Source organism: Oryctolagus cuniculus, chromosome 10 (assembly GCF_051225735.1).
Source record: "Oryctolagus cuniculus isolate XC-2025 breed Fujian yellow rabbit chromosome 10, ASM5122573v1, whole genome shotgun sequence".
In the NCBI taxonomy this organism is placed as follows: domain Eukaryota; kingdom Metazoa; phylum Chordata; class Mammalia; order Lagomorpha; family Leporidae; genus Oryctolagus; species Oryctolagus cuniculus.
This window is the reverse complement of record NC_142876.1, coordinates 101,384,847-101,412,333: the sequence shown is the minus strand read 5'-3', so window position 1 is coordinate 101,412,333 and position 27,487 is coordinate 101,384,847. Positions and strand designations below refer to the sequence as shown.

Below are 27,487 nucleotides of genomic sequence, written 5' to 3'. Positions count from 1 at the left end.
CACACACACACGAGATGAAACGGGGGAGGTGGCCACAGCATGTGGTGATCAGTCAGTAAGTCTGCTTATTTATTATTTATTCTTAAAATATATTTAAACAGCAGCAATCACTTCCAAAATGCAAAAAAAAATTACAATTTTTAGAATAAAATTATAACATTTATAATGCAGGTCAGAAAGAATTGGAAGGTACAACTGAGAGTCACATCACACAGTACTGGAGGTGGCTGGAGAAGCCAAGGCCCACCGGTCAGGGGCCAAGCTGACAAGAGGTCCCAACCTGTGAGGTTCCCACCCCCAAGTCATACCCCCAACTCCCATTGATGGAGCCAGTGTCCTCTGGGTTAGAGAAGAAGCGGCAAAAGACAGCCCTCTGCAGGGGATTCCCCAAACCCAGCCCCACCCCCCCCCTTCAGCCAGGGACCTGCTAATCGACCTCCTCCATGTTGCTGTAGGTGGGGGCTGGGCGGTCCACAGGGGGGGCGAAGCGTTCAGGGGCTGTCCGCGTGGGGGCCACCTCGGGGGCCTGGCCAGGGCCTAGTCCCTGCAACAGAATACGAGGACAGGGGTTGGGGGCTGCCCAGCATGCCGCCCGGCATCCCGGGGGTGCTGGCTCAGAGCCCCGGCACCCAAGGGAGGGCCCCAAGGCAGGCGCAAACAGCAGCGGCGTTGAGACAGAGAGACAAGATCGGGCCTGAATAGTCTCGCTTTATTAACGCTTTAAATACAGGAAGCAAGTTGGGTAGGGCCAAACCCCAGGCCAAGGGTCGGAGCAGCAGGAGGAAGGGACAGATGGCCGGATGGACACCCACCCTGGGATGCTGTGCCCCTGCAGGAGCCTCAGTCCCCACCTCTCCCACCAGGTGCACACGCTGAGGCCCAGGGCCCAGAGCTGTTCCCCACCACAAAGGTGAGACTCCTCTGGCAGGCAGGTAGGCGGGCCAGCTCACAGCAGCTGCCCACAGGTGAGCTCATCTCCAGCGACTCTGGGATACCAGAGGATAGAACACGTTGAGCACGAGGGCCACCAGAGCTGCCACGGTGCCCAGGACAAAGTACCGGAGGCAGCCCTCATCTGGAGTGGTAGGGCCACGTGGTGGGGGGCCCACCCAGTCTTGGGGCCCCCAGGGACCCAGGGGCCCAGGCCCCTCGGGCACCGGCTCCTCCTCGGCCTCGAGCTCCTGCCAAATCCGGGAAGCCTATGGTATGGGGAAACGGCCATCAGCACCCCAGGGGTGGGAGGACCCAGTGTCCCTGAGACCCCTGGCAGTGACAGTCCTGTCGTGGGTGAGTGAGGCTAGCCCTCTGCATCCCAGGTCTAGCAGCAGGGAGGTGGGCAGGTGGCCAAGCTCAGGGCTGTCTGTACTAAGAGGACCAGGGTAGAAGGTGCAAATTTCCTGACAGATTCTTGGACTCAAGACATCTCTCCAACTCACATGTGACATCCTGTGGTGGGGAGGATGGGGGTGGGGCTATCTGGTCAGTTGGTGAGTCCAGGCCTCCCACAGAGAGGACTGAGTGATGGTAGTACAGGGTGGCCAACTCTAGGACAACCTCCTGGCTTCCTTCACCCAGGTCCAGACACTTACCACTGTCTTCTGCCACGATTTCTCTGAGCCTGACAAGGCTCAAAGGAAGCAGAAGGGGCAGAAAGGAGGTGGCCAAAAAGAGACATGTGGCTATGTCCACCAACCAGGCCTTTGGTACACTATGTCAGAAAGAGTGGTAGAAGACCCTAAAGACTAGCAGGAATAGATGCTCACCTCAGCGAGTGTGACAGCCACTCAGGGCTGTGGCCAACCCAGCCAGGCTGTCCTGAGTATGGCCCGGAACACGGGGCTGATCGCAAGTGGGGGTCTGTGGACTGGCCTGCGGGCCACATGTGAAGGGAAGCTAGGAGACTGTCAGGTATAGCTGTTCACAGCATAGTGCCTGGTGAGGCTCTCAACAGTTGTCTGTTTGACCTTTGCCCTGTGGGCATCTATGTACACACCAGCGGCAACAGGATGGTTTACGTGTCCCTTTGTGAGCGTCCCCAGGGCACGAGGGTGCCTCTGAGTGATGTAAAGGAACCTGTCTGTAACTCATGAATCCCGACACTTACAGGGCCTGTGGCTGCAGCACACCGCTGTGTCCCCCAGCCCTGCCCTCTGAGCTGTGAGTTGGCCCCTACCGGTCTATGAAGCATCCCCATGTCTCACCTGGCTGGCAGCAGCCTCAGCTGCAGGGCCTAGGTCTGGGTGGTGCTCAGAATGCCCTGCCCTGGGGGGCCTCTCCACAGGAGAGTTCCGTCGGCGGTAGAAGAGTACGTAAGCATAACGCGTCACCACCTGGCTCTCATCTACTGTCGTCACCGTGCTGTCATCAAATAAGCGCCAGCCTGTAGCAGGGTGGGAAGAGTGTGAACACAGCCTGTACCACCAGCCCACCACCTATCCTGCTGGCTGTGTGTGCCCTCACCCACGTCACTGCGCTGGCTGCTACGATCGTTGGGCAGGCGTGCGCAGGCAGTGTAGTGGCCACCGATCATGCCTCCGTAGTGGTTGATGACAGCATACAGGTCATAGTTGGGCAGCTGCTCCTCTTTCTGACCAATGCAGAACTTGCTCAGGTCCAGGTTCCTATGGTCCCAGTCAGGGAGGGGTGAGACAATTAGGTGACCGGGATGCCCACCCTGGCCCCAGTGCCCTGCCCTCAGGCACCAGGGTGCGCTGCTCACCGAACAGGGAACTCCACCAAGTCGTTGATCTTGTCACGCCAGATGAAACTGCGAAAGGAGAAGCGCTTGAGCTGCACGATGAGAACGTTGGGCAGGCGCCACAGCAGCAGCTGCTTGGAGGCCTCGCGGTGCTGTTTACACTGTGGGCAGTACCTGGTGGGAGACAGAGGTGGGGTCAAGACCGGCAAGGCTCCCCTCCACCCTGCCCCACCACCCACCTGCCCGCTTCCCTGCTCTCACCAGGCCTCCTCGGGGGCTAGCACCTCAGGCCTCGTAAAGAGGTTGAGGCACTGGTCCAGGGTGAAGTGGCCAGCCCGGGCAGCCTCGCCAGCAGAGCCTGGATCCTCTGCACATTCCAGCTCCTTGGAGGCTACCAAGACAAACTCCGGCAGGCGCTCATTGTTCCTCCAAACCAGAGCCAGGCTGCAGTCATCGCCCAGCTCCAGCGGGGTGTCTCCTGGAGATGGGCAGACAGAGAGGTCATGCAAGTGTGGAGGGCAGCCAGCCAAACCCAGCCCACGGCTCCCACCCACAGCCTCGACACCTTTGTCCTCCAGCCGCTGCTCTCGGTTGGAAGCATCGATTTTGTAGATGAAAAACTGGGGTGTGTGGGCATTCATGGCTTCACTTGGGTGCTGGTACCCAGGCACAGCAGCTGGGAGAAAACACGATCATCAGAGCTCCTTTGCCTTCCAGAGGTTAAACAAGCTGCACCCAACCTCTCCTATCTCCAGTCCCAGTTCCCAGAGCCTTTCTCCAGATCTTACCTTCAGGCCGGGACACCCTTTCACCAGCAGGCAAAGGGCCACCCTCAATGGGCCCACTAGCCAGAACCTCAGGAGAAACTCCACTGGTGCTAGGCACAGGGCCCCGATCCGGGGCTGCCCATGCCCGGGGAACCCCTGTGTCCCCCTCAGCCACAGGGTTCACCAACTGGAGCTCAGGCGGCTGAATGGGATCCCTCTCGTTGTCCCCAGCCTCTAGGGAGCTAGTGGAGAGCAGCGTAGTGCACCCAGGACCCTGGGACTCCAAGGCCATGCGGCCAGGCTGGAAGGGAGGCTGGAACACACTCACAGAGTACCTGGCAACAGAGAGCAAGGCAAGTAAGAATGCTGACCAGCCCAACTGGCACCACTGCCCTCTCTCTCTCCCACCCTAGTCTAACCAATGGGCACTTACCGGGCATAGCCCTCCAACAGCTGAGCAAGACGGGCGTAAGTGAGCCGTGAGGCAGGTACACTGACCAGGAAAGGATAGCCTATGTTCTCAGGGCGACAGAGGCCTTTGTGGTCAGGCCAGTGGTTTTTCTGGCAAAGCCTGGAGGGAAGGGGAGGGGGAAGGTAAGCACAGGGCTTCGGCCCCACCTGCTACAACTCTGTATTAAAAACTAGTCTTAGGCCCTGGGAACTGGGTCCACCAGCCTTGCCTCCCCTAGGGGCCTGATGGACAGAATGGCAGGTAGAAGTCTTAAAACCTGTGCCTCTGTGTAGAGGGGAAGGGCAGGGTGGCAAGGAAGGGTGGACGGAAGGAGGGGAGAGAATGGGGGTCCTCACTGGTTGCAGTAGCCCACACGGTAGCACCGGGTACAGCGCTTCAGCTTCTCCTCCTCTGACTGCTGCTTCCGCTGGCAGGCAGCACACTTGGAGATGGGGATGCTGGGCACCTGGGGGCGCTAGGGTGGGTCGACTGGCTCAGCAAGGCCAGGGAGGAGTGCCCTCCCTCCAGCCTGCCCCCCGCCACCGGGCCCTGTACCATCTGGTTGGCCTTCACTTACCTGTTGTACCTCTAGCACCACTACCCTTTCCTTAGCCAACTCTGGAGACAGCAGCTCAAAGCAGAGGAGCACATCGGATGGGGACACAGTGTCCAGTGAGTGGGAAGGCAGGAACACACGATGGAAGCGATTCTTAATCACCTGGGGACAGAGAACACACAGATCCCATGTGCAGTAAGACCTCTCCCCAGTCCTGCCCCAGAGCTTGGCTCCTACCTTGGGTCTATGGAGGCCCACCTCTGCTGGTACCAGTCTCAGTGCCCAATGGTACACGGAGCCTGGTACATCAGAGCCTGAAGACCAGCCCAAGGCAGGTGGCAACCATTCTAGCTCTCTTACTGAAGGCCTCCATGCTGCTTCAAGGAGCAAGGCCCAGCTAAGACTACAACATATTAGCACAGAGGAGCCACATTCAAGGAGTCTCCTCCATGGGGCCAGTGCTGTGGCATAGAACCACATTCAAGGAGTATCCTCCATGGGGCTGGGGCTGTGACGCAGCAGATCAAACTGCTACCTGCAGTGCTGGCATCCCATATGGGCGCTGGTTCGAGTCCCAGTTGCTCTACTTCCCATCCAGCTCTCTGCTGTGGCCTGGGAAAGCAGTGGAAGATGGCCCAGCTCCTTGGGCCCCTACACTCAGGTGGGAGACCTGGAGGAAGCTCCTGGCTCCTGCCTTCGGACTGATGCAGCTCCTGCTATTGCAGCCAAATGGGGAGTGAACCAGTGGATGGAAGCTCTCTCGCTCGCTCTCTCTCTGCCTCTCATCTCTCTGTGTAACTCTTTCAAATAAATAAATAAATCTTTAAAAGTAAATAAAGGCGTCTCCTCCTAACCTTGACCCCTGAGAAAAATGGCACTGCTACAGTAAAGATGGGAACCTTCTGGGAAGCCCAGCACACAGATCTAGGGTGCGATGAGAGAGCAGCAGGATGCAGGGAGAACTCTGGCAAGTGGAAGGCCACCCCTACAGCCCAAGCTGCCTATCTGAAGAGGAAATGCAGCTGGGGCTCACCACCAATAAGGGGAGTAAAGCCTGCCGACGGCTGGGACTCCTGGCACTTCCACTGTACAGCCCAAATGCATGGACTCAAACACGCCTCCAACGGGAGCACACCGTTTGTTCTTGTGTAGGGACGCACACATCCGCGGTACGTACACCTGGCCAAGCACACACGTACCTCAGCCAGACGCAGGTTCTCAGGCTTCACGTGGACACTCTGAGACAGGGAGTCCAACACCTCGCTCGCACTGGAGCTCTCCTTGCTAACGCTCACCAGGAACTGTGGCAGTGAGGGCAGAGTCAGCAGGGGAGGAGGGCCAGCTTCCCCGGGAGAGCCAAGTGCAGAGGCCTCCTCACCTTCACGGGCTTGCTGTGAGGCTCTCGGGCAAAATAGAAGACGGGGAGAACCTTCTGCTTTTGTGGCAAGGGCACCGGCAGATAAAGGAACGGGTCAAAAGTGATGGAGACCTGTGGACACGGAGGTGGCACTGGGTATCCACAGCAGGACAGGACGCTCATGCCCCAAGAACCCAGGCCAGGCCTTCTGATGGTTCTCAGGGCCCTCAATGCCAACCAGCAGACCCTCAAGCGTGGGAACGGCAGATGGAGCAGGAGGGCCCACGAGGGAATGACCCCTCTCCAGCACCGGAGGCCTTTCCAAAGCGGCCCCTCATGTGCGCCCCAGGCACTTTCCAGCCTTCCCACACCGCACACCTCGTACTCAGCCAGGAAGCCCACCCTGCCTCACCTCGTCCGTCCACGCAGAAGCCCAAGGACTCCCTGCCAGCACCCTTGCGCAAACCTCGCCCCACAGCATTCAGAGAGGCACAGGCCTTTGGCACCTGGCTAGTCCAGCTGAGCTAAAGCTGGGAGACTCTCTCCAGGGGAAGCCATCACACCTTGGCACACACAGGGCACACCAGCTTCGACTTGTACTGGCCCTGAAACAGGTCCACGATGAAGGAGTCGTTCCTCATCTTGTGCCGCTGCCATGCTTCCTCAGCTACCACCTGAGGGGCGGAGCGGTGAGAACAGAGGCGCCCTGGGGCCTGGGGTGCACCCAAGACACGCCTACCCTCGGCCTCCCATCCTGACCTCGTCGGGCCGCCCGTCTGAGTCCACGGTCTCTGTGTAGGGCTTGTTCTGGATGCGATTCAGGTCCTCGTGCAGCCCATCCAGGAGGAAAGCCATGAACTCCTGGGCATCATGCTGTGCGTAGCCTGTGAACTGGCTGGCCTTGCTTGCCACGATGGCCTGGATACAGGGACCAAAACATGGACTTGAAGCCATGGCATGCACGGCACACACAGCTGCCTGACCCTTCCTGCCCTCTCCAGCCAACGGCAAGGATGGCCACAGGTCACCTTCAACTTGGAAGGCTGAAAGGCATGGTGGGTGCCCTTCCACAGTGCCCGGAGCAAGACAGCAAAACCGATGGCCAGACGCCCACCGGTCCCCAGAGGGTTGTTGTAGTTGATCTCAGCCTCAAAGGAGCGGTCTAGGAAGAGCAGTCAAGCAAAGGTGTAAGGGACAGAGACACCCCTTCTGCCCACGCTCCAGGCTCCAGTCCCCGACCTCACCATGGAAGAAGTCTCGGAGCTCTCGAGTATTGGACAGAGACTGAATGACACTGTTCATGAAGCAGGTGTTGCCTAAATTGACAAGGCCAGTGAAGCCTGGTAGGCACACCTTCTTTTCTTCTTCCTCTTCCTCCTCCACACTGTCTCCACTCACAGGACTATGGGGCATTGGAGGCACCATACATGTGGGCTTGGGCTGTGGGAGCAAAGCGGACATGAGAGAACAGCCAGCCCCGAGGCTCTCCAAGCTCCATTCTTGGCCCTTCCCACCCCAAGACTCTCACCGAGGCCAGGTGAGGCTCTGGCTTTGGGGCTACATGCTCCAGGGGCGTACGGGCCGCCACACCATCCAGCCCCGTGTCGTCAGATCGAGTCTTGGGTTTATCCTTCTCCACAGCCCGGGCTTCCTCCTGGCCTGTCAGGGAATGGGGAGCACCTCCCGGCGGGGTTGAATCCAGAGGGGTTGGACCTGTCGGCACGGCAACCTTTGCACCACCCACTGCACCTTAAAAAGGGGGAATGAGAGGGCTGGTGGTTAGCAGCATGTGGCAGGGAACTGGGGTCGTGGCATGCAGGGCTGGGCAACGAAGGGAGCTCGTGTGCAGACCTCGTGTAGCCGGGGCCTCCAGGCCCCCCCAGCGCTGACTCTGCCGCTTCCGGAGGCAAATGTCAATCCGAGAGGCCGTGAAACAAAACGTGCACTGCTCTGGTTCAATCAAGTTCCTGTGAGAAAAGGCTGAACTCAGGGACTTAGGTGGAGCAGGTGTCAGGCAGACGGGGCAGGAAGACGGAACCCAGGGCAGGACAAGCACACCGGTGGGGCCGGGCACCACCCACCTGAGCTTCACCTGCCAACGGAAGATGGTGTGGGGCCCACAGCCTGGGTGCAGCCTCAGGAAGTTTCCGTCCCTACACAGGCAAAGCAGGGCAGGAGGCAGAGCATGAGACATGCGCCCTGCCTGAGACACACTGTCTGCCCGCGACCCGCCCACTCACCCACCTGGTCTGGAAGATGAGCGTGAAGTCCTGCTCCCGGAAAAGCACTCGCGAGGTGTCCCTGCGGATCTCCTTCACATACACATGCACCACAACCGAATGGGGCCCTTTCTCGTACGAGTCGTTCTTCACAAACGCCAGGTTCACCATGGACTCCGGCTCTAGGGTGAGACCACAGCTGAGCACCACCAGGATAAGGTCCCAGCCCGCTGCTATGCCTCTCTCCACCCACCCACCAACCTGGCAACCAAACCTAGGGCTCTGCTCTGTGCACCCCCAACCCCACCTTTACCATCCACCAAGGTCGCAGCATCTGCAGCCGCTGCCATCTCCTCCTTGACATGGTCATCTTTCCCAAGGTCTCTGTCCAGGGCCATGGCTGGGGAGACTGGGTCAGTTCCGGGGGACACCACCTTCTCTCCTGCCAAAAGGGCTAAATTCTCCTCTGAGGCCAGCAGACAGGTTGCAGCGTTCAGCAGTGGTTTGCGGAGCTGTTCCTCAGCCTCAACCTATTTACGGCAACATTGTGGGTAAAATCAGAGGTGAGTCCCGCAGATATCTGGCCCTCCTCCACTCCATACCCTTCCCCCATATCCTGACACCCAAAGAGGCACCCAGCTCTCACCTGGGTGGCCGAGTCAGCCAGGAAGGGTGGGGCATCACCCCGGGGTCCAGGGCCATCCCTGGACCCTTCCCCCTCTGGCCCTCTGCAGAGATGCACAGCCCTCTTGGCGCTGGGCCCTGCCTGGGCCCCGGGGCCAGCCCCTGAGCCTACCTCACCACGGCCCTGGGCCCGCTTCTGGTTCCGGGCCTCCTGCTTAGCTCGGCGGGGCTCAGGGCCTGGCTCCAGGGGAATGGGAGACAGCTCCTGCCCATTCTCCTGGCATTGCACCCCCGGCACCAGCTCCTGGGTCCCTAGAGGTTTCTTCTGCCAAAGATACGCCAGTCAGAGCCTGTCAGCTACTCTGGGTGTACCCACCCTCCCCTGTCCTGACACTCACCAGGAGAGAGGGCCATGTGAGCAGAGGCACCTTCTTGGGCAGCGCTAACTGTAGAAGGCCACCCTTACGGGGCTGTACTTTAGCGCGAGAACTTTCTATCTCAGCGTAAAAGACACCACCCCACTGCCGACCGCCTGGAAACAGAACAAGGCTAGTGAGCTGGGGGGCAAAGCCCGGAGAATTCAGATATACTGCTGTGCTCAGAGCAGACGGACACACCTGGAAGCCGAACCACACAGTCCGTGTCTGTGAAAGCAGCATCCACCTCCTCCAGCCGCAGGGGACCTGTTCCCACACGCAGCTTGACAATCACCTCGTCTGCACTCTGCCTCCAATCAAGCAAGAGCTCTGTAGGAGAAGTGGGGAAGGGGTCAGAGGCGCCACATGTTTCTGATGGGGATAAACAAGTTAACAGAGCTCCAGCCCGAGTGGGACGACTCAAGACAGGAGCCACGTTCCCAGGGCCTCACCCCTCCAGCACCCAAAGCTCTATCCATTACTCACCCTCTTTGGGCTGCTCCTCTCGTGGAGTAGACAGGGATCCTGACAAGACAAAGAAAGGAAGACAATCATGGGCGGAGAGCGGCCTCCAAGACCCCACCAACTCACCAAGTACCATCCTACGGACCTCAGCCAAACACCCAGGCCTCAAAACCAAGGCTCTACCAAGCCTGCCTTGAGTCCTTCTCTCAGCACCAGCCAAGGAGAGACATCTCCCAACCCCCAACTTGCGTGCCCAATGAGAAGGGAGAAAGAGAAGGCCGCTCCCACCTCTCCTAGGATCTCCATCCTTGCTCTCCTGGTTTGCTCGATCCTTTTGCTTCTTCTTACTAGTGGCCTCCTCCAGTCCAGGGGGCCCTCTCCTCGGGCCCGTAGCACTGGCCCCGCCAGACATCTTGAGCCGCTTGGATGACAGCCAGAGTGCCCCGGGGTCGGCAACAGCGTCTGGGTCAGGGCTGCGGCGCTTTCTTCCTGGCCCAGCTATCTTGGCAACTCTTTGTGGCCAAATTCTTCAGTAAGGAACCGACAGCCTAACCAAAAGGGACTAGAGATCACTGCCAAGGCCCAACAACTTGCTCCCTGGCTACAGCCGGGGCTCACCAGCCCAGGACACCCCTAACCCTACACAGCACCTGCCTGAACTTGCCCAGGACATTCCTAGGCTGTCCTGAAGAAGGGATAAATAACCAATCGAAGCCACTACTTCCAGCCAAGCCTCCTAGATACCTGCTGTAACAGACCCACAACGCTGGAAGCCTCGCGGAGGAGGTGCCAGGTCAAGGCAGCTCTGGCCTGGGCCCAGGCTCCTCCTCTGGAGAGGAGCCACGGCTCCAGCCCACAGAGCTGGCACTCACTTTTCCTTCACTCTCCCTGGCTGCTTAGTCACCACTGGAGAAGGAGAAGGTGGAGGAGGAAGGCAGAAGAAGGCCATCAAGCAGCAGCAGGCCCAGCCCAGGTGCTGTCACTGCCCATGGGGCTAAGATGCCCCACCTGCCTCCTGCCAGCTCCCGCCTTGGCCATGAACCTGCTCCTATGCACTGCTTGGCTTTCTTCAGTCCAAGGTATCTTCCTCTCCCCACCTGCTGCCTCAAAACACAGAGGGGCTGCGGAAAGCAGCTAGATCATCACAGAGCCCCCTCAGCGGCCATCCCGCTCCAGGGCCAAGGCACGGCGGGCATCCGCGGGGACTTCCTACCCAGTTTCCCACACACCTGCCGGTGGATTCTGGGCTGCTTCTCCATCCAAGATGAAGTTCTCAAGTGACTAGTCTGCTCCTCTCAGAGTGTGTACGGGGGGAGGGGTGGGATACCCGTCTACGGGTCAGATGCGACAGTGCTGGGCTGGATCTTTAGTGACGGCAGGTCCAGTGCTGAGGAGCAGACACCCGCCGCCTCCTCGAACCCGGTCCCCCAGCCGAAGGTCGCGACCCTCCCCCATGCTCCAGGGACGAGGAGGAGGAAAGGGGGCTGTTTAGGAACCCGCGCCGGCCAGATAACTGCTGCGCGGAGTTACCGACCACAGAAACAGCGCCCCGCCTGGGCTGTGACCCAGCTCCGGCCTCCAAACCCCAGGCCCACCATCACCTCCTCCAGGAAGCCGCCCTCGCCCGCCGCCAGCCCTCGCCGAGGCGGGAGACCGGCCACGGGGGTAGCGTAACGGCCCTGCCCGCATCGGTGGGTCCCACTCGCCGCGGGGCTCGAGGGGTCGGGGCTGGCACGGCCCGTGACCTTGAGCAGGCTGCTCCGGGGCCCGCGCCGCCGCCTCCCCGCCTCGGCCAAACCGGCGAGTTGCGGCCCGCCCCACTCACCGAGCGAGACAGCCGCCGCCAGCCCTCTCCAGGCCCTGGCAACCCGCTGTCGGTTCCGGTTCCGGCGTCAGGTCGGTTCCGGTTCCGGCGCGCCCCTCCCCCGTCCCGGCTCCACCGCCACCACCTAAGCCGCTTGTTTTGTTTCGACTTCTAATTACGGCCGCGGGAGGCGGGGCGCCGACACGGTGACGCACTTCCGGCGGGAGCCGGCTCTCGGCGACCGGCACTCGGGTCCGCCCCGAGCGTTGGAGGCGGGGCTCCAGGGCCTCGGCCGTGCGTGAGCCCTGCTGGTGGCAGCCTTGAGGTCCCGCCCAGAGATCCTCGCCCGCCCCCGAAATCAAGAGTCCAGACAGCACAGTGAGGGTTCACGCTGGTTTATTCGCTGTAGTGCGTGGGCAGACAGGCGTGCGGAGTGGGGCAGGGGACAGGCGGGCCCCGGCAGGCGTCACTGGCAGGTGTTGTAAATCTGGACCTGCAGGTTGATGGCTTGCAGCACACCGCGCATTCTGGCCTCCAGCCCGTCCAGCTGGGCCGCCTTGCCCTCCAGCGCTCGCTCGTTCTCCTCGTAGGTGCCCTCCAGTTCTAGGAGAGGTGGGTATCCGTTTAGGGGTCCCACTCCCACTGTCCCGGATCCCTGGCTCCTACCCGCCCTACTGCTCCTCACCCTGTAGCCGCTGCAGCTTGTCCTGGGCGGCCTGCAGCAGGCCCCGAGCCTCATCCCGAAGTTGCTCTGCCCTCGCCTGTGCGGCCAGCACACCCTCCGCCTTGCGCTCGGCCAGGGCCCGCACCGTCTGGTACCGGTCACTCAGCGGGCCCTGCAGCAGCTGCAGACACACAGGGCAGGATCAGCAGGGCAGCCCAGTGGAGGCCCAGCCTCCCCCCCACCTCCTGTGCCTCGGCGCACCTGCTCAGCCTCCCGGGCCCGGCCCTGGGCGCTGCCTGCTGTTTCTTCAGCCGTCGAGGCTGTGAGACTATTTCCTGCCCGCTTCAGTTTCAGAGCCTCCAGAAGGGAATCCAGTTGCCGAGCCCGTTCACCTGCAGAGCTCAGTGCCTGCTCTGTGCCTGCCATCCTCTCCTGTACCTGCCAGGAGTAGGCCCAGGGCTAAGTATCGATGGTGCGTGCCCATAAATCCACCCCCACTGATGTCCCACAGAGACCACACCTGGCGCAGGGTCTGTTCTGTGTCCTGTGTGTCAGCCACTGCCCCCCGGATAGCACCCTGGGCAGCACCCTGCGCCCGCTGAGCCTCCTCCAGTGCCGCCTGTACTGTCTCTGCCTTCTGTTTCTCACCCTCAGCCCGGCTCCTGGGGAAAAAAAGGGAGGAATTCAGGGCCTGCAGGTATCGGGACCAGGTGTCAGGGCCAGGGGCCAGGGTTGGGGTCAGACCGTGCCCGCTGTGCGTCCTGCAGCAGCTGCTCAGCCCGGCGCACGTCTCCCACTGTACGCGCCAGGATTGTGTCCACATCCGCCAGGCTCCGAACTCGCTCTGCGATCGCACCTGCCAGGTGCTGGATCTGCTCAGGTGAAGCTGGGATGGCGAGCTCTAGCACCCGTGTGGCCACCATCTCAATGCTATCAGGATCAGCCCCCTCCTCTATGGGGACACAGGCAAGGCTTAAGGACACAGATTCTCCAGCACAGAAATGGGGAACACAATCTTGGGATGTGGACTCAGGGGCCACACATGGGAGAGGGGGTTGCTAATAGGCATAAGGCTACAACCACTGGGATAGAGACTATACAGGGGCACAGACTCAGGGACATAGACTTGGGAACCACATATGGGCGAGGATTCAGGGGCCACACAGGGGGTCATAAACACAGGTCCAGTGCAGGCCCTGAGGCCCAAGGATGAACCCGGGGAGACACAGACATGGGGAAAACAACCACATGGCCTGGGCCACGAGGGAGGCTCACGGCTGAGGAAGTCCTTCACACTCTGGATAAGTTCTCGAAGCTCCTGGTTGGCCTGCTCCACCTGCTCCCTGGAAGCATTAGCCTTGTCCAGGGCTGCCTGGGCCCGCTGCTGTGCCTCGCCTGCCTGCCGACGAGTCTCTGCCACTCGGCTGAGGAGGCCGCCGCCTTCTACCAGTGCCCGCTGCAGCTCTGCTTGTGTGTGCCGGGCCCGGCCCAGCGCCAGGTCTGCTGTGGCTGCTGCCCCAGTGCAGCCGAGGCCCCCACAGCGGGGCTGCCCGTCCTCATCCCGACAGCCGGCACCACCACAAGGGCTCGTGGAGCAAGGTGCGTCTCCCGGGGCCCCACACACCTGCCAGGGCACAAAACAGGTCAGGAACCTGCGGGAAGAATATCCGTGCCTACCTGTCCCACCCTGTGCTTGCACCTCACCAGTTCATTGATGCTTGTCAGGCTCAGGGCATGAGTGCGGGCAGAGAGCTCGCCCAGGGCTTGCTGGTTGGCCAGGTGTTTACGGTTGAAGTCTTCTCTCTGGGCAGCCATCAGTGCTTCTGTCCTGCGCCTGGTTTCTGCTGAGTTGCTCACGGGGCTGGGCACTGCCAGGGCTGAGGTGTTGGCACGACGTTCTGCCTCTGCAGACTGGCTGTAGGCTTGGCGGATGCTGTCATAGGCACCTAAGTTGGACCGAGGCAGGCGTTCAGCTGAAGATCCATCCCAGTCTACCTGCCCAGCTGACCGGCAACTCACCCAGGAAGTTTGAATGCTTGAGCAGGTCCAGATGCTGATCAAGCTGCCGCAGGGTGAGATTCAGTGCAAGCCCATCTCGCTCCAGACCACTTAGTGCGTGGTTGGCATTGAAGTTCTCATCCTGCACATCTGTCAGCTCTGCCTCCAGCTGAGTTAGGTGCTCAGTGGCCGCCCCGATCTCACGCCTGCATCAGTGAGGTGGAAGGGTGCTTAGAGATTCAGCCCTAGTCCATCGGGCTTCCACCCCATCCCACCACGCATCCTCAGGCCCATCCGCACCGCAGCTCCTCTGTGGCCTCCATAAGCCGCGCAGTGGAGGCAGCTGAGGCGTTGCGGGCACCCACGATAGTCTGCACAGTGCCCAACTTCTCCTGCAAGTCCCAGAAGCTGCTCTCAAAGGCACCCAGCACACCCGTCTGTTGTAGCTCCTGTGCGCGCTGCTGTAGCCGCCGTGTACGGGCAGCCAAGTCCTGGACCACACGGTCCCAGTCCCCGAAGCATGCATGGCAGGGGTAGCAGGCAGGAAAGACACCCGAGAAGCCACGGGCACACTGGTCACAGCGCACACCAGACACGCCAGGGCGGCAGCTGCAGTGGCCAGTGGAGCGGTGACACTGAGGTGTGTCTATTCCACGAGGATCACAGTCACAAGCTGCAGGAAAGGGCAGACCACAGAATTAGGGCTCTTGGTGGGCATCCCGGGAAGTCTGCCCTCCACCCTGGCCACTCTGGCTGCCTTACCACGACACTGCAACCCAGGGTCTCCCCAGTGGAGCTCCTGGCACTCGGAACAGGTCCGCCCACCAAAGCCAGCAAGGCAGTGGCACTGCCCGGTAAACTAGAGTGGGAACAGGACAATGGTCAGAGCGTCCACCGGAGGCTGAGCCCTTGAGGTGAGGCAGGCAGCTGGCCCCAGCTACCCAGGAATCCAAAGATGGGTTCCGTACCTCATTGCAGGTGGGGCCTCTGGCCCGGCTTAAGTGGCAGGCACAAGGTTGGCAGCCGTGGCCACTGGTGAGGTTCCAAAAGTTGGGGGCACAGCGGTCACAGCTAGGGCCCTGCACGTTGGGGAGGCATGGGCACTGCCCAGTGGTTGGGTCACAGTAACACTGGTCGGTGGATGGACACTGCTGGGGATTTGTGCCCAACAGATTGCAGGTGCAGCCTACGCCAGCCGAGATAAGCACACCAGTCAAGAGGAGCCTGAACAGCAGAGCCCCACCCAAACCGTCCCCTCCCACACCCAATACTCACGGTGACAGCTCTGGCGGGCAGCTTGCCCGTGGAAGCCAGGCTTGCAGTGGGCACAGTGTGGCCCCTCTGTGTGGTATAAACAGCGCAGGCACTGCCCTGTGCGTGGGTCGCAGGCATCAGGATCCATGGGGTCAATGTTCCCACTGCATTCACAGGGTTGGCACCGGCCGCCTGGCCTTGACGGGTCGCCAAAGTGCCCAGGGGCACAAGTGTCACAGCGCACCCCTGCCCACAATCAAGGGGGAGCTGTGAGTGCTCAGGCCAGCCACCTCATTCTCACCCCCTGCTTACCCACTGCCCACTCACCTGTGTAGCCTGCCTGGCAGTGGCACATGATCTGCTGGGAGTACCCATCCTGGTGGCAAGAAGTAGCAAAGTGCCGCTGGCTTCCGGGGCCTTCAGGGCAAGGACAGGGCCGGCACTGACCCCCATATGGGAGCCGTGGGTCTCCATGGAAGCCAGCAATGCACCTGCAGGGAGGGGAAGAGTTGTGTCACCCCCAGCAGCCTGCCCACTTACCCTCCCACTCCTAGTGCTCCAGGCTCACCTTTCACAGTGTTCACCTCCTGTGTGATCCCGGCAGCCCAGGCAAGCGCCTGTGTGAGTGTCGCATTCATCTGCATGCCCATTGCAGACGCATGGCCGGCAGCTAGGGAATCCCCACTGGCCACGCTGGCAGCGGTCGCAGCGAAGCCCAAAGGCACCAGGCCGGCAGGGACACTGCCCACTGGTCCCTTCACACAGGCCGCTGAGTGACCCCTCGGGGCTGCACTGACAGGCTGGGGGCAGGGCAGAGGCGGAGCTGAGACAAGGGGTCTGACGGGAGTCTGGTCAGGGTCGGGGTGGGAAGCTCAGGGAATGGAAGAGAACTGCAAGTGACCCAGGGCTTAGGGAATAGGGTTCAAGGCGGAGTTAGAGCCAACGGGAGGAGGCAGAACTACAGTGGGAAGGGGAGAGAACTGGAGAGGACGAGACACATGCAAGTACCTTGACAACCAGTGGGGCCAAAGCCATAGTAACCAGGGGCACAGCGGTCACAGCGGCGCCCAACCACTCCAGGTTTGCACAGGCACTGCCCACCGTGGGGGTTGCACTCCGAGCTCAGGGAGCCTTGAGGATCGCACTGACAGGCTGTGGGGAAAGGGTCAGGGCCAAGTCATGCTGGGCCCCCACTCTGCCCCGCCATCCCAGGGAAACAGACACTCACGCAGGGCACCGTTGTAGATCAGGGCGGACAGGCTGATGAGGAGGGGGGTACAGGCCTCGGAGGGAGGACTCTTGCTGGGCAGCAAACCCTCCTCACGGCAGCGGTAGCGTTCAAAGGTGGCACGGCGCTCCAGGGCAGCAGCGTCACCCCCGCTAAACATCTCTAGCACCAGGACACGGGGCAGCAGCACCAGCTGAAAGGTGAGTGAGGGAGAGTGTGGCTCAGACCCGGGGCTACACTGGCACTGCCGTGGGCCTGCCTCTCGGGCCTCAGACCCCTCCCAGTCACCAGCACCACCAGGCCCAGCCCACAGGCCTGCCATCTTGGTTGATGTGGGCAAGGGGATTGTTCACCGAGTCAATGAGCAGGCCAGGTCCAGAGTGGGGGCTCGCAGGCTGGGTACGTCCCCCTGTTCGCACCAGCTTCAGAAGCAGCTTGTAGGAGATGCCAGGCTCAAGGCAGACAGGACTGGCAAATACCAGGTACCTGGGGGAAGCAGTTGCAGGTATGGGGGGGTCATTCAAGGTCCCTGTAACCCATCATCGGGAGCTCCTCCCACCCCTTTCACAGCAACAAAACTGTTGGCAAAGGCAGAGGCTACAGCTGGGTCAGGCTGAAGGCCTGTATGGCTGCTACGCACTGATGGTGCTGGATGGAATCACTGCATGGCTGTGCAGACCCACCCCAATAGAAACACTCAGCCAGCCCGGCAACCCCACAGGGTTTCCCTAGCACAAAGGCTTGCCAATTTTTCTTAACCATTTCACATTCTCTCTCCTCCAAACCTACAACGTCAAGTCTGGGCTTCTCTTCACTAAGGTTGTGTCACTCCCTCTATCTCTTAAGTCATTCCTATCATTCTGCAAACTCATGCTCAGACTCTTAGCCCCCTAAAAACAAAGCCTGGGGCCAGCGCTGCAGCACAGCAGGTAATTCCGCTGCCTGCAGTGCCGCCATCCCATATGGACACAGGTTCAAGTCCCGGCTGCTCCATTTCTAATCTAGTTCCCTGCTAATGCACCTGGGAAGGCAGCAGAGGATGGCCCAAGTGCTTAGGCCCCTGCACCCACATAGGAAATCCGAAAGAAGTGCCTGGCTCCTGGCTTCAGATTGGCCCAGCTCCGGCTATTGTGGCCATCTGGGGAGTGAACCAGAGGATAGAAGACTTTCTCTCTCTCTCTCTCTCTCTCTCTCTCTCTGCTTCTGCCTCTGCCTCTCTGTAACTCTGCCTTTCAAATAAACAAATATAAATAAACAAAAACAAAAAAATCTCCTTCAATCCTTTGAGTTTTCTCTTAGCTTCCACTCGTCTTTGTTTTCCTGCCTCGCACGTTAATAAAGAGACCACAGCAGTCACCAACTCTACTTTCTAGGCTCCCATTCTGTCTCTTTCTGCCCCATCCTGTGCCCAAGTTGTTGTCTCTTTCTGCCCCATCCTGTGCCCAAGTTGCCGATGCCCTCCGTGTAGCTGAAGCCAGGAGCCACTTCTCTGTTCTTCTGTGACTCCAGCACTCAGCAGTGTGCAATGAGATCGATGTCCTTTCCTTCTTCACACTTTCGTTTTCTCTTAGCTGAGGGGCCTCTGTCGCTGTGTTGCTTTCCCCTCTTCCCCGGTTCCTCCTTTTCCATTGTGCAGCAACACCAGAGTACCCCAAGCTTGGTCGGATCCTGCTTTCTGCCTCTGGTCATGGCACGCCATTTCCTACCCACATCTTAAGAAGTAGTTCCTAAATTTCTACATCTAATTTGACTCCTCCCTGTAATCCAAACACGACTGGCCTTCTCCCCCGTGTAAGTACTTCAGAATGGCTCCTTCCCATGTCTGTTTCAGTAATGAGCTCCACCCCAGAGTCGGTGCTGTGGCATAGCGGGTAAAACCGCTGCCTGCAGTCCCGGCATCCCATATGGGCACCAGTTCGAGTCCCCAGCTGCTCCACTTCCGATCCAGCTCTCTGCTGTGGCCTGGGAAAGCAGTGGAAGATGGCCCAAGTGTTTGGGCCCCTGCCTCCCCCCGTGGCAGACCTGGAAGAAGCTCCTGGCTTCAGACTGGCCCAGCTTCAGGCATTGCAGCTATTTGGGGAGTGAACCAGCGGATGAAAGACCTCTCTCCCTCTCTCTCTCTCTCTCTCTCTCTCTGCCTCCGCAAGCCTGTAACTCTGCCTTTCAAATAAATAAATAACTTTTTTAATAAATACTAAAAAAAATAATAAAATAAGAGCTCCACCCCTATTCAGGTGGCGAGATTAAAGACCCTAGAGTCATCTTTCCACCTTCTCTCCGTCCCCTACATGTCTAAGCCACGAGCTCTGCGGCTAGACTCCTCGGGATCCTTCCCTCCAATCACCACCTCCACCGCCACATCTCTCTTCAGCCAACTGTCACTCGGCCAACTCTGCAGCCTCTCGCAGATAGTCCAGCTTCCACTTTGGCCCCTTTAAGTCTGCGCTCCGGTTCAGAGGGCTCTCTGTTCACCTCACAGCTAGCAGAATGTCTCTAATGGGTACAGCCAGGTTCCTTATGCTATTCAGTCTGCTTCCTGTTTATGTGAAGCGGTGCAGGGATGGAAAAGATCCGTGGAACAAATGCCACCCAAAATATAAAACATTAATCAGACCAGTCACTTCCTGCTCAGAGTGCTGTGACGCTGCCACTCCCCCATCCGCCGCCACCACCAAGTGCCCTCCGTGGAACGACACTGATTTCTCAGTAGTGCCTGCCTTGACCTTTGGCCTTGTTTTGTCTGCTTCCTTCCTGTGACCAGTGCCATACCCAACAGTGCCTGGCAAACAGCACTCAGGAGGAAGATTTGAAGGAAGAGATGAATGCCCAGTGGGGTCTCAGCTGCTCCGAAGGGATCCAGGGCTGCCCCACAACCCGTCACCACTGCCTTTAGTGAGCCCACCTGGCGTCTGGTTGTAGCATCCCTTGGATGCGGTCATCCTTGGGCAGCACATGCCCACACACGCTGTGGGCAGACACAGGCCCCGGACGCTGCACAGTCAGTTCCAGCTCTGCCCACTGCTGGGGGACCTGAGGAAACAGGTTGATGGAGGAGATGTTCCCACATTAAGAGATTCAGCTGCAGGTCTGTGATCACACAGTCTCACCTGGGGCTCCAAGCGCAGCAGCACGTCATAGTCCATGGCCCTCGGCACAGAGGTCACCACAAACTCCAGCGTCTGACCTTCGCGAAGCCGCACAAAGCCTGGGCCAGTCCAGGATGCAGGAGTCTCCCCGGCAGTCACCAGGCGCTCTACCACATCCAGCACCTGGGAGGCATTGAAGCAGGGGAAAGGGCTCAGGGAGGCACCACGTCTTCTGACGCAGCCAGCCCCTAACCCCCTACCAAGGCCTTGCCTGGGGATGGATAACACCACCACCCATAACCCCACTTCTCTGGCCATTGTCCCACCCACACCCTGCCCTCTGCTGGTGTTCCCACCTGCCCTCGGGCATCCTCAGCCTCCCACGTTAGGTGGTCCAAGAAGGGCCGGAAGTAGCCAGGCTGCACCTGCTCACAACGTCGCCCAACCATGTGCTGGCGGCAGCGGCACTGACCTGTGGCCTCGTCACACCTGGACAAGTGTCATGGTTACTCAGGAAGGACCCCCACTCTTGCCCTTCTCTCCAAGCCCCTTTCACAGCACTCACTGGGGATCCAAGGCACCACCCACATCGCAGTCACAAGGTCGGCAGCCAAGCAGGTCGTGGCTGAGGCCCCAGTGGCCAGGCTGAGGGAGAGAGGTTGCTGGGAGTCAGAAACAGATCCCCTGGCTACCCAGCAGGGAATCCAGCCACACCTCTCCGCACCTACTGTCCCTTGGCGAAGATATGGCTGCCAGGTCCCTGGCCCACACGCTTGGCCTCCCAACCCTGAAGCTTGTCAGCCAGGACTGGGTCCTAGGCTCTCAGCACCCCACCCACTGGGGCATGGACATTGCTCCCCCCCATGGAGTCTTCTGCTCCGAGGATGAGCCCACGGCCCCAGCCCCCTCCAGTCGCACCAGGCAGCGATCGCAGCCACGTCCAGTCACTAGACGTTTGCAGAAACAGGATCCACTGCTGGGGTCACAGGGGGTGGAGCCAGGCACCGTGCCCCGTGCATTACACTGACAGCCTGCAGGGAAGGAGGCCCATCAGGACTTTGGAAGGCAGGAGGGGTCGGGGTTCAAGGTCAGCCAGCAATCAGGGCAGGAGGCACACATACGCCGGCAGCCTTGTGGGTCGCTGGCACTGAGCCCAAAGTAGCCATCCCGGCACTGCTGGCAGCGAGTGCCCATCACGTGTTCTTTGCAGCGACACTGTCCCGAGACCAGCCCCAGTGCAGGGTCATCATGGGAATCGCAGCGGCCGCCATCTTGGGAACCCATAGGGTCACAATCACAGGCTGGGGATAAAATAAGATGTGCAGAGTCAGCTACCTCAAGTAGGCTAGCACCAGGCCTCCTCTAAGCCCTCACCCTGGACCGCTGGCCTGGCTTTGAGCCAAGCTACCCACCACAATTCCCTGTATCCTGGACAGCAATCTGGTTCCCCAGTTCCTGCCCCAGGCTCAGATTTCCCTCCCCCAAACCCAAACCCAACCCCAGCCTCACAGCGGCACACGGCTGGGTCCCGCAGGTCCTTGGTTGGGTCTCGATAGAAGAAGGGCCGGCAGAGCTCACAGCGGCGCCCAGCTGTGTTATGCTGACATCCGTCACACACCCCTCCACTCACATTGCCGGACGCCAGGTATACGGCCATGTCAAAGTGGCATCTGTGGCTGTGCCCATGGCACTCACATTCTGGTGGAGGAGAAAAGACAGGGCAAGGCTACTTGGAAGACCAGGTCTCAAGGGTAAGGGACACAGGAACCCTGGTGCCATCTTACATCCCTGCCACAAGCCAGAGTTTGTGGGTGGGAACTCCGGGGCCTCAAGGTCTCAGCGTCATACAAGCCCCCACATAGAGCAGATTGCAGAGGAGGACTCAAGGGGTCTCCAGGGTCATCAAGGCCTGGAAACCCTTTGGACATAGCCTGGGTGCTAGGGCTTGACCTCCCAGCCCTGGGAACCACGTAGGGCATGGCCAGCCTACAGAGTCTGGAGGCTTACAGGGGCTGGGGTCTTACTCACTCCTACAGGCATGGCTGTGGCCATCTTCAGCTGGATGCCAGGGCAGGTCATGATAGAAATCCTGACACTGCTCACAGTTGAGGCCACGGGTGTTGTGTTTGCAGATGCAGGCCCCATGCACCTGTTGATGTGGGCAGGTAGGTTGTTGGCACCGTTTAACCATGCCAGTCCCTGCCCCTAGCCCTCTCCCAATCGTCTGAAGCCCATTACCATGCCCTCAGCATGGGCTGGTGCCCCTGGGGCAGGTGCACACTCTGAGGCATGTCCATAGCAGAAGCAGTTGCCACGCACAACCAGCTCATACAGGGCATAATAGTACTTCTCTCGGATTTCCCGCCGTGGGTCGAGCAGGTTGTCCCCCAGTGTGTGTAGCCGAGTTAGGTTCACCCGTAGGTTGGTGATCTTCAGTAAGTCTGAGTTGGGAGGAAGGGTTAGAGCCAACTGGTCAGGCAGGCCCTTGCTGCCCCATGCCTACCTAGGGGCTGCAGCTGCCAAGGTCACCTTGGGAGACCTCCTGTCTACTGCTACTCCAGCTAAACTGGGTTTGGCATCTGTCCTAGGAAGCACCCAAAATAGTTACTGAGGCCCCAAATAGTCCCCAGCCGGACGCTGGGACTGTGCCAGGCACAAAGGGTGGAGCACTCACTCTGGATCCGTGAGCTATATGGGTCTGGGATAGGGATAGCAGGATCCAGCACACGATAGATGACCTAGAGGGAAAGAAGGGAGACATTGGACCCTGGCTCAGACCCATCATTCTCCCCTGCCCAACACAGACCCCAGCCCTTACCTCGCCTTCAGTGGATGGCTCAATTTCTGAATAGCGAGATTCACAGACTACATCATCCCAGTGCCGCGGAGGGGCTAGCGGGACTCCTGGGAAGTCAGCCCCACAGTCATAGGAGAAATATCGGTACACGTGCCAGGTGCGGCCGAAGTCTGCCGAGCGCTCCACCAGCATGGCAGCAGGGCGAAATGTCTGGGTGGGGGGCACGGCTGATCAGTGAGCACCAGGACCCAAGCCCAGCCCGGGGCCATTGAGAACCCTGCTCAGCCTGGGACTGCCCTCAAAGAGCTCACAGACAGGCGAGGGCCACAAGGGAAGCCAAGCAGCGACCAGAGAGGGTAGGCTCAGGGGTCACAGGGCCCAGGGAGACAGCCCCTGGCCCAGCCTGGGATTGGGGCAGCAGAAGAGCAAGTGCAAAGTCCTGAAGGTACACAGCAACAGAAAGTGGCGGGGTGAAGGAGCCCCACCCCCACCCCCATGCAGCCTGAGCAACATGTGAGCTCAGGCACGTTGGGCTGGGGTGGGGGCTCTGCCCAGGGCAATGGAGAGCCAAGCAGGGTGATTCGGGTAGGCTCCCAGACATGCCGGCACCTTGAAGGTCATAATGAGGTGTGTGAAATGGAACTCAGCCTCCAGGTCCAGCTGGATGGTGACCATAGAGATACCTGGGGCAGGAGTTGGAGGTCAGGAGTTCGAGGCTACTGGTGGGCAGCCCTGCTCGCTCCATGCCCCCACTCACTCCACGGCCTCACCATTCTCGGATTGCCACCAGGCTGACCGACGCTGTGGGGCAAAGCTGGTGACTACGTTCTGGATGCGATGGCTGTGTGGATTGTCTCGAGCAGAGAAGGGGCGCCGGGAGTCACACAGGAAGCACTTCTTCTCGTCCTGGGTCGGACAGGCGTTAGGATCAGTGCCTGAGCCAGGGCCAGCCCCACCCGGACCCAGCCTCCCACCCCACCCCCAGCAGCACCTGCAGGTGACTGACAATACAGTAGGGCTGGGGGCCGTGCAGGCCACAGGTGGATGAGGCAGTCAGTCTGTCGGCGCGGCCCACCAACAGGTCACCCGTGGCTGGGTAGCAGCTTCCGCGAGAACAGCCAGGCACATCAGGGACCGGGGCCTGGGCCAGTGCAGCAGCCAGCACTAGAGTTGGTGGGTCAGTCAGCTCTGCAGGGCTGTGGCCTGGCAGCCCCACCCTGTGTGCCCCTGTAGCAGCTACCCCAGGCCTCCCATCACATCCCACACACCCCAGCCCTCAGCAGGCCCCCTCACCGCTCAGCAGCAGGCCCAGTCGGAGCTCCCAGGGCACTGACTGTCCCTGCCGGCCCCTCCCTTGTTCCCTTGAGGCCCACTCCATCCTGAAGAGGAAGGGAACAGGGATGAGGGGAGACGAAGGATCCAGGGCCCTGAGCGCGCCTCTTCTCTTCGGGGCCCGTGCTGACCCTGCCGGTGTGGGTTCTGAACGGGTGGGTTTCCCTCCAGGCTCTCAGTCGGGGCCGGGTCCACTCAGCGGTCCCTACACCAGCCCAGAGTCTGGCAACTTGGAGCAAAGTTGGGAAGCGGAGCCGAAAGGAAACCACGGAGTGGATCCCGTGCAGGAATGCTACACCGGGCAGAGGCTGCCTTCACCCTATCCCTGCTCTCCGGAAACAGCCCTCTTCCCGGGAACCAGACACGAGCCCCCTCACCCACAAATCTTTACTGTGGGACCGCCAGGCCCAGACCCCCGCGGGCGGGCAGAGGAAGGTTTGGCGCTTTAGGCCACCGCAGGCAGGGGGCGCGTGAAGTCGGGGGGCACGACAGGAGCAAATGGCAGGGATCTGATACGCGAGATGTGGAGCCCAGGGCCGAGGAGCCTTTAGCCATCGTCATCAGTGTCACAGGCACTTCGAAAATCAAGTGAGCTGTCGGGTCCCAGGGCTCCCGCCTAGGTAGAGGCAGCAAACTGCCCTGTTCAGGGCCCTGGGGCCAGCCGGAGAACCGGGACACACGCCGGCTGGGGAAGAGATGGGGACGTCACAGCCTGCTCAAGGCTGACTTTCCGGGTCTCCGCCGCCCCCAGTCGCCACGGCAAGTAGGCGTGAGAAGCGCAGCCTCAGTTTCTTGGTGTGAAACAGACTCTCGAACACTGGAACGGAGCTGCAGCGAGCGAAACCGAATCTTGCGCTAGTAGTTCGCTCCGGACTTTCCAGCCTTCCGGGAGCGCCGGAGCCCGGCTTGGAATGCGCGCGGCCAGGGGCGTGCGCCCCACCCAGGCCCCTGGGAGCGGAGTTTGGGGCGGGGTCGAGAGGCCCCGAAGGCCCAGTCTTCAGGGCTAGCTGCTTCTTGCTTTGGACCGCCCTAGCCGTGAAGGTTCTATCCGTGGGCAACGAGGAGCAGCCGACGCTGCAGGCCCGGGAGAGAAAGCTGGGCCTTCCTCGATCCTCCGGGAATCGCCCGCTTCGCAAAGGGGGAGGGGGAGAGGGAGGCAGTCCATCTGTAGGATCTAGGAGCTGGTCATACAGAGGCTACTGCTGGTCACGTGATTAGTCTGGGGGGTCTCAGGGATCCTAGAGATGGCCCAGAACTTCAAGTCACTGAGAAGAAGGGCTGATGGGAAGCCAGGAGCCAGGAGTTTCTTCCCGGTCTCCCACGTGGATGCAGGGGCCCTGCATGAACTTAGCCCAACCTCCACTGCTTTCCCAGGCACAGTAGCAGAGAGCTGGATGGGAAGTGGAGCACCCAGGACTTGAACTGGTGCCAGCATTGCAGACAGAGACAACCTTCTGGGCCACAGCACCGGCCTCATTAATAAATCTTCCAGGCTGGCGCTGCAGCTCAATAGGCTAATCCTCTGCCTTGCGGCGCCGGCATACCGGGTTCTAGTCCCGGTCGGGACACCGGATTCTGTCCCAGTTACCCCTCTTCCAGGCCAGCTCTCTGCTGTGGCCAGGGAGTGCAGTGGAGGATGGCCCAAGTGCTTGGGCCCTGCACCCCATGGGAGACCAGGATAAGTACCTGGCTCCTGCCTTCAGATCAGCGCGGTGTGCCAGCCGCAGCGCACCAGCCATGGCGGCCATTGGAGGGTGAACCAACGGCAAAGGAAGACCTTTCTCTCTGTCTCTCTCTCTCACTGTCCATTCTGCCTGTAAAAAAAAAAAAAAAAAAACTTCCAAGTTCAGCCCAACATAGGCCCCACTGTTCCTGAGGGATCCTTAAGACCCTGATGCCAAACTGTCCTTCATGTCACCTTGCCCAGGCCTACAATCAACACCATCCACTCTTCAGCCTCTTGGGGCTGCTGCTGATTCAGGTTAAAATGTGTTCTGAGGGCCTCAGCTGCCCCAAGCCTTGGGACACATCAACTGCCAGGACCATCTGGGAGAGGTCCCTGGTACCTATGGGGCAGAGGTTGGGGGTAACAGAGGATTCAAAGCACAGCACTAGATCCATTTGCATTGTCAGGGTACTTAAGAACCCCAAGGACCTCATGGGATCACAGCAGTCATTGAACTAGGGATGTGAGGGAGTCGAGGAGGACAAGTGGAGGACCACTTCCTGTACACTGGCCCCCAGGCCTTGAAGTGCCAGCCTCACTGGAGCCCCTTCATGAGTTCCCACCTCCTCCAGCACCCTCTGAACATGCAGAACCTGGTCCTGGGCTCTGGCCGGACCATCCTTGAAGGGCACAGATGCTCAGTTCACCTTCCAATTCCTGCCCACCCACCAACCTCTACCTCTACCTCTAGGCTTTTGGCCCTTTGTGTGGTCTGCTGTGCCTGATGGAAGACGCTTTCGGCCCTGGTCAGCTCCTGACCCACAGTGTCTGATTCAGGGAGAACACCCTGACTCCGATCCAGCAGCAGGGCATTGTTTGCTGTCCCACCTCAGGGGAGGGGAACCAACAGCCTTCATCTCGGGCAAAGCAGGGGTGGATCTTGGACCTGAACTCTGATCCCTGCCTCTGACAAGTACCCAGTGGTGTGCTAGAGTCTTAGAAGAACCAGTTGTCAAATTTTCAGAAATTTTGCAAATCAGTTGTTGAATGCTATGTAGACTGAAATTAGTCATGATAAGATTAGTTAGACCAGGGCCGGTGCCATGGTGCAGTAGGTTAATCCTCTGCCTGAGGTGCTGGCATCCCATACAGGCACTGGTTCTAGTCCCGGCTGCTCCTCTTCCAATCCAGCTCTCTGCTATGGCCTGGGAAAGCAGTAGAAAATGGCTCAAGTCCTTGGGCCCCTGCACCCGCATGGGACACTGAAGCTCCTGGCTCCTGGCTTCGGATTGGCACAGCTCCGGCCGTTGCAGTCATCTGGGAAGTGAACCAAAGGAAGGAAGACCTTTCTGTCTCTCCCTCTCACTGACTATAACTCTCTCTCTCAAATAAATAAATAATTTTTTTAAAAAAAGATTACTTAGACCACGGAAATTGGTAAGTTGTGCAAATAATTTCCCCCTAAAAATTGGACTCCTAGCTTGCTAAACATTCACCAGCACACCTGGTCAGACCTTATGAATGTTCCTCATTCTGGAAGGAGTACCATGATAATGCCTTTGATGTCCCCTGCACCGCCCATCAGCTATGAACAGACATGCAACAAGCAGATGAGGTGTTCACATATGGGCCACTGCAGCCACGCCCCAGGGCCCTCCTGCACTGTCATGTCTCCTGGGTCTGGATTCCCATGGAGTCTGCAGCTGGAAGGAGTGAGTCAGATGTCGAATGTGTCTCTAGCAAACCCACGTCCAAGCCATGGCCTCCTGTGACTCCCGCTGCAGCTCTCAGCCATCGTTCCCATGGCTCTGTACCCATCGCTGATGCTCCTCCCAGGCTGTGATGGCTATGTCCAGGATACAGAAGTGGCAGGAGGCAGCCAGAGCTCACTAAGCCATGGGCAGGATCCCATGATAAGGGGAAACCCCACAGGGCTTGGGAACACAGGCCAGCCCAAATCCCTGACCCGTGCATTCCTGCTAACAAGACAGAGGATCTAGTCTCTGTGAGCTCCTGTTGCCATATATCCAGCCTAGCCGTGGGAGAAATTCCTTGCCTAGGAAAAATCCTCTACAGTGACCCCTATCTCCACCTGCTACTCCAAC

General features: G+C 59.7%; 2 protein-coding genes across 32 annotated transcripts; both read right to left on the bottom strand.

Moving 5' to 3' along the window:
- Positions 1-60: 60 nt before the first annotated feature.
- On the bottom strand, positions 61-11,557 carry USP19 (ubiquitin specific peptidase 19). Of its 29 annotated transcripts, none has more exons than XM_089306291.1 (28): positions 11,379-11,509; positions 10,783-10,940; positions 9,842-10,101; positions 9,575-9,613; positions 9,290-9,418; positions 9,071-9,204; positions 8,845-8,997; positions 8,362-8,578; positions 8,074-8,230; positions 7,911-7,982; positions 7,681-7,796; positions 7,358-7,572; positions 7,074-7,269; positions 6,858-6,991; positions 6,589-6,747; positions 6,393-6,503; positions 5,851-5,961; positions 5,672-5,773; positions 4,494-4,634; positions 4,273-4,391; positions 3,899-4,036; positions 3,487-3,800; positions 3,264-3,374; positions 2,960-3,176; positions 2,720-2,872; positions 2,461-2,621; positions 2,202-2,380; positions 61-544 (listed from the first exon to the last, which is right to left on the bottom strand). In XM_089306291.1, the coding sequence occupies exons 3-28, from the start codon at positions 9,963-9,965 to the stop codon at positions 428-430; spliced, it is 3,819 nt and encodes a 1,272-aa protein (XP_089162417.1). In that variant the 5' UTR covers positions 9,966-10,101; positions 10,783-10,940; positions 11,379-11,509; the 3' UTR covers positions 61-427. The 29 variants fall into 29 exon arrangements, with proteins under 29 accessions (XP_089162417.1, XP_008258859.2, XP_051708408.2 ...); XM_051852445.3 differs by lacking the exon at positions 61-544 and adding an exon at positions 689-1,199 and having other exon boundaries at positions 7,358-7,578; positions 8,356-8,578; positions 8,695-8,997; XM_089306286.1 differs by lacking the exon at positions 61-544 and adding an exon at positions 689-1,199 and having other exon boundaries at positions 7,358-7,578; positions 8,695-8,997.
- Positions 11,558-11,736: 179 nt separating this feature from the next.
- LAMB2 (laminin subunit beta 2) lies at positions 11,737-24,586 on the bottom strand. Of its 3 annotated transcripts, none has more exons than XM_089306284.1 (33): positions 24,094-24,586; positions 23,678-23,763; positions 23,376-23,548; positions 23,155-23,290; positions 22,994-23,067; positions 22,406-22,594; positions 22,262-22,325; positions 21,826-22,028; positions 21,616-21,736; positions 21,097-21,285; positions 20,709-20,888; positions 20,506-20,618; positions 20,153-20,232; positions 19,944-20,076; positions 19,609-19,770; positions 19,404-19,531; positions 16,855-16,987; positions 16,502-16,694; positions 16,282-16,425; positions 15,842-16,073; positions 15,601-15,764; positions 15,295-15,519; positions 14,988-15,205; positions 14,782-14,878; positions 14,320-14,692; positions 14,041-14,225; positions 13,726-13,967; positions 13,297-13,645; positions 12,766-12,973; positions 12,542-12,683; positions 12,283-12,459; positions 12,043-12,202; positions 11,737-11,960 (listed from the first exon to the last, which is right to left on the bottom strand). In XM_089306284.1, exons 2-33 carry the CDS (start codon positions 23,760-23,762, stop codon positions 11,824-11,826), a joined length of 5,409 nt encoding a protein of 1,802 aa, XP_089162410.1. In that variant the 5' UTR covers position 23,763; positions 24,094-24,586; the 3' UTR covers positions 11,737-11,823. The 3 variants fall into 3 exon arrangements, with proteins under 3 accessions (XP_089162410.1, XP_002713463.3, XP_089162411.1); XM_002713417.5 differs by lacking the exon at positions 24,094-24,586 and adding an exon at positions 23,848-23,980; XM_089306285.1 differs by lacking the exons at positions 23,376-23,548; positions 24,094-24,586 and adding an exon at positions 23,848-23,933.
- Between the last annotated feature and the right edge of the window lie 2,901 nt (positions 24,587-27,487).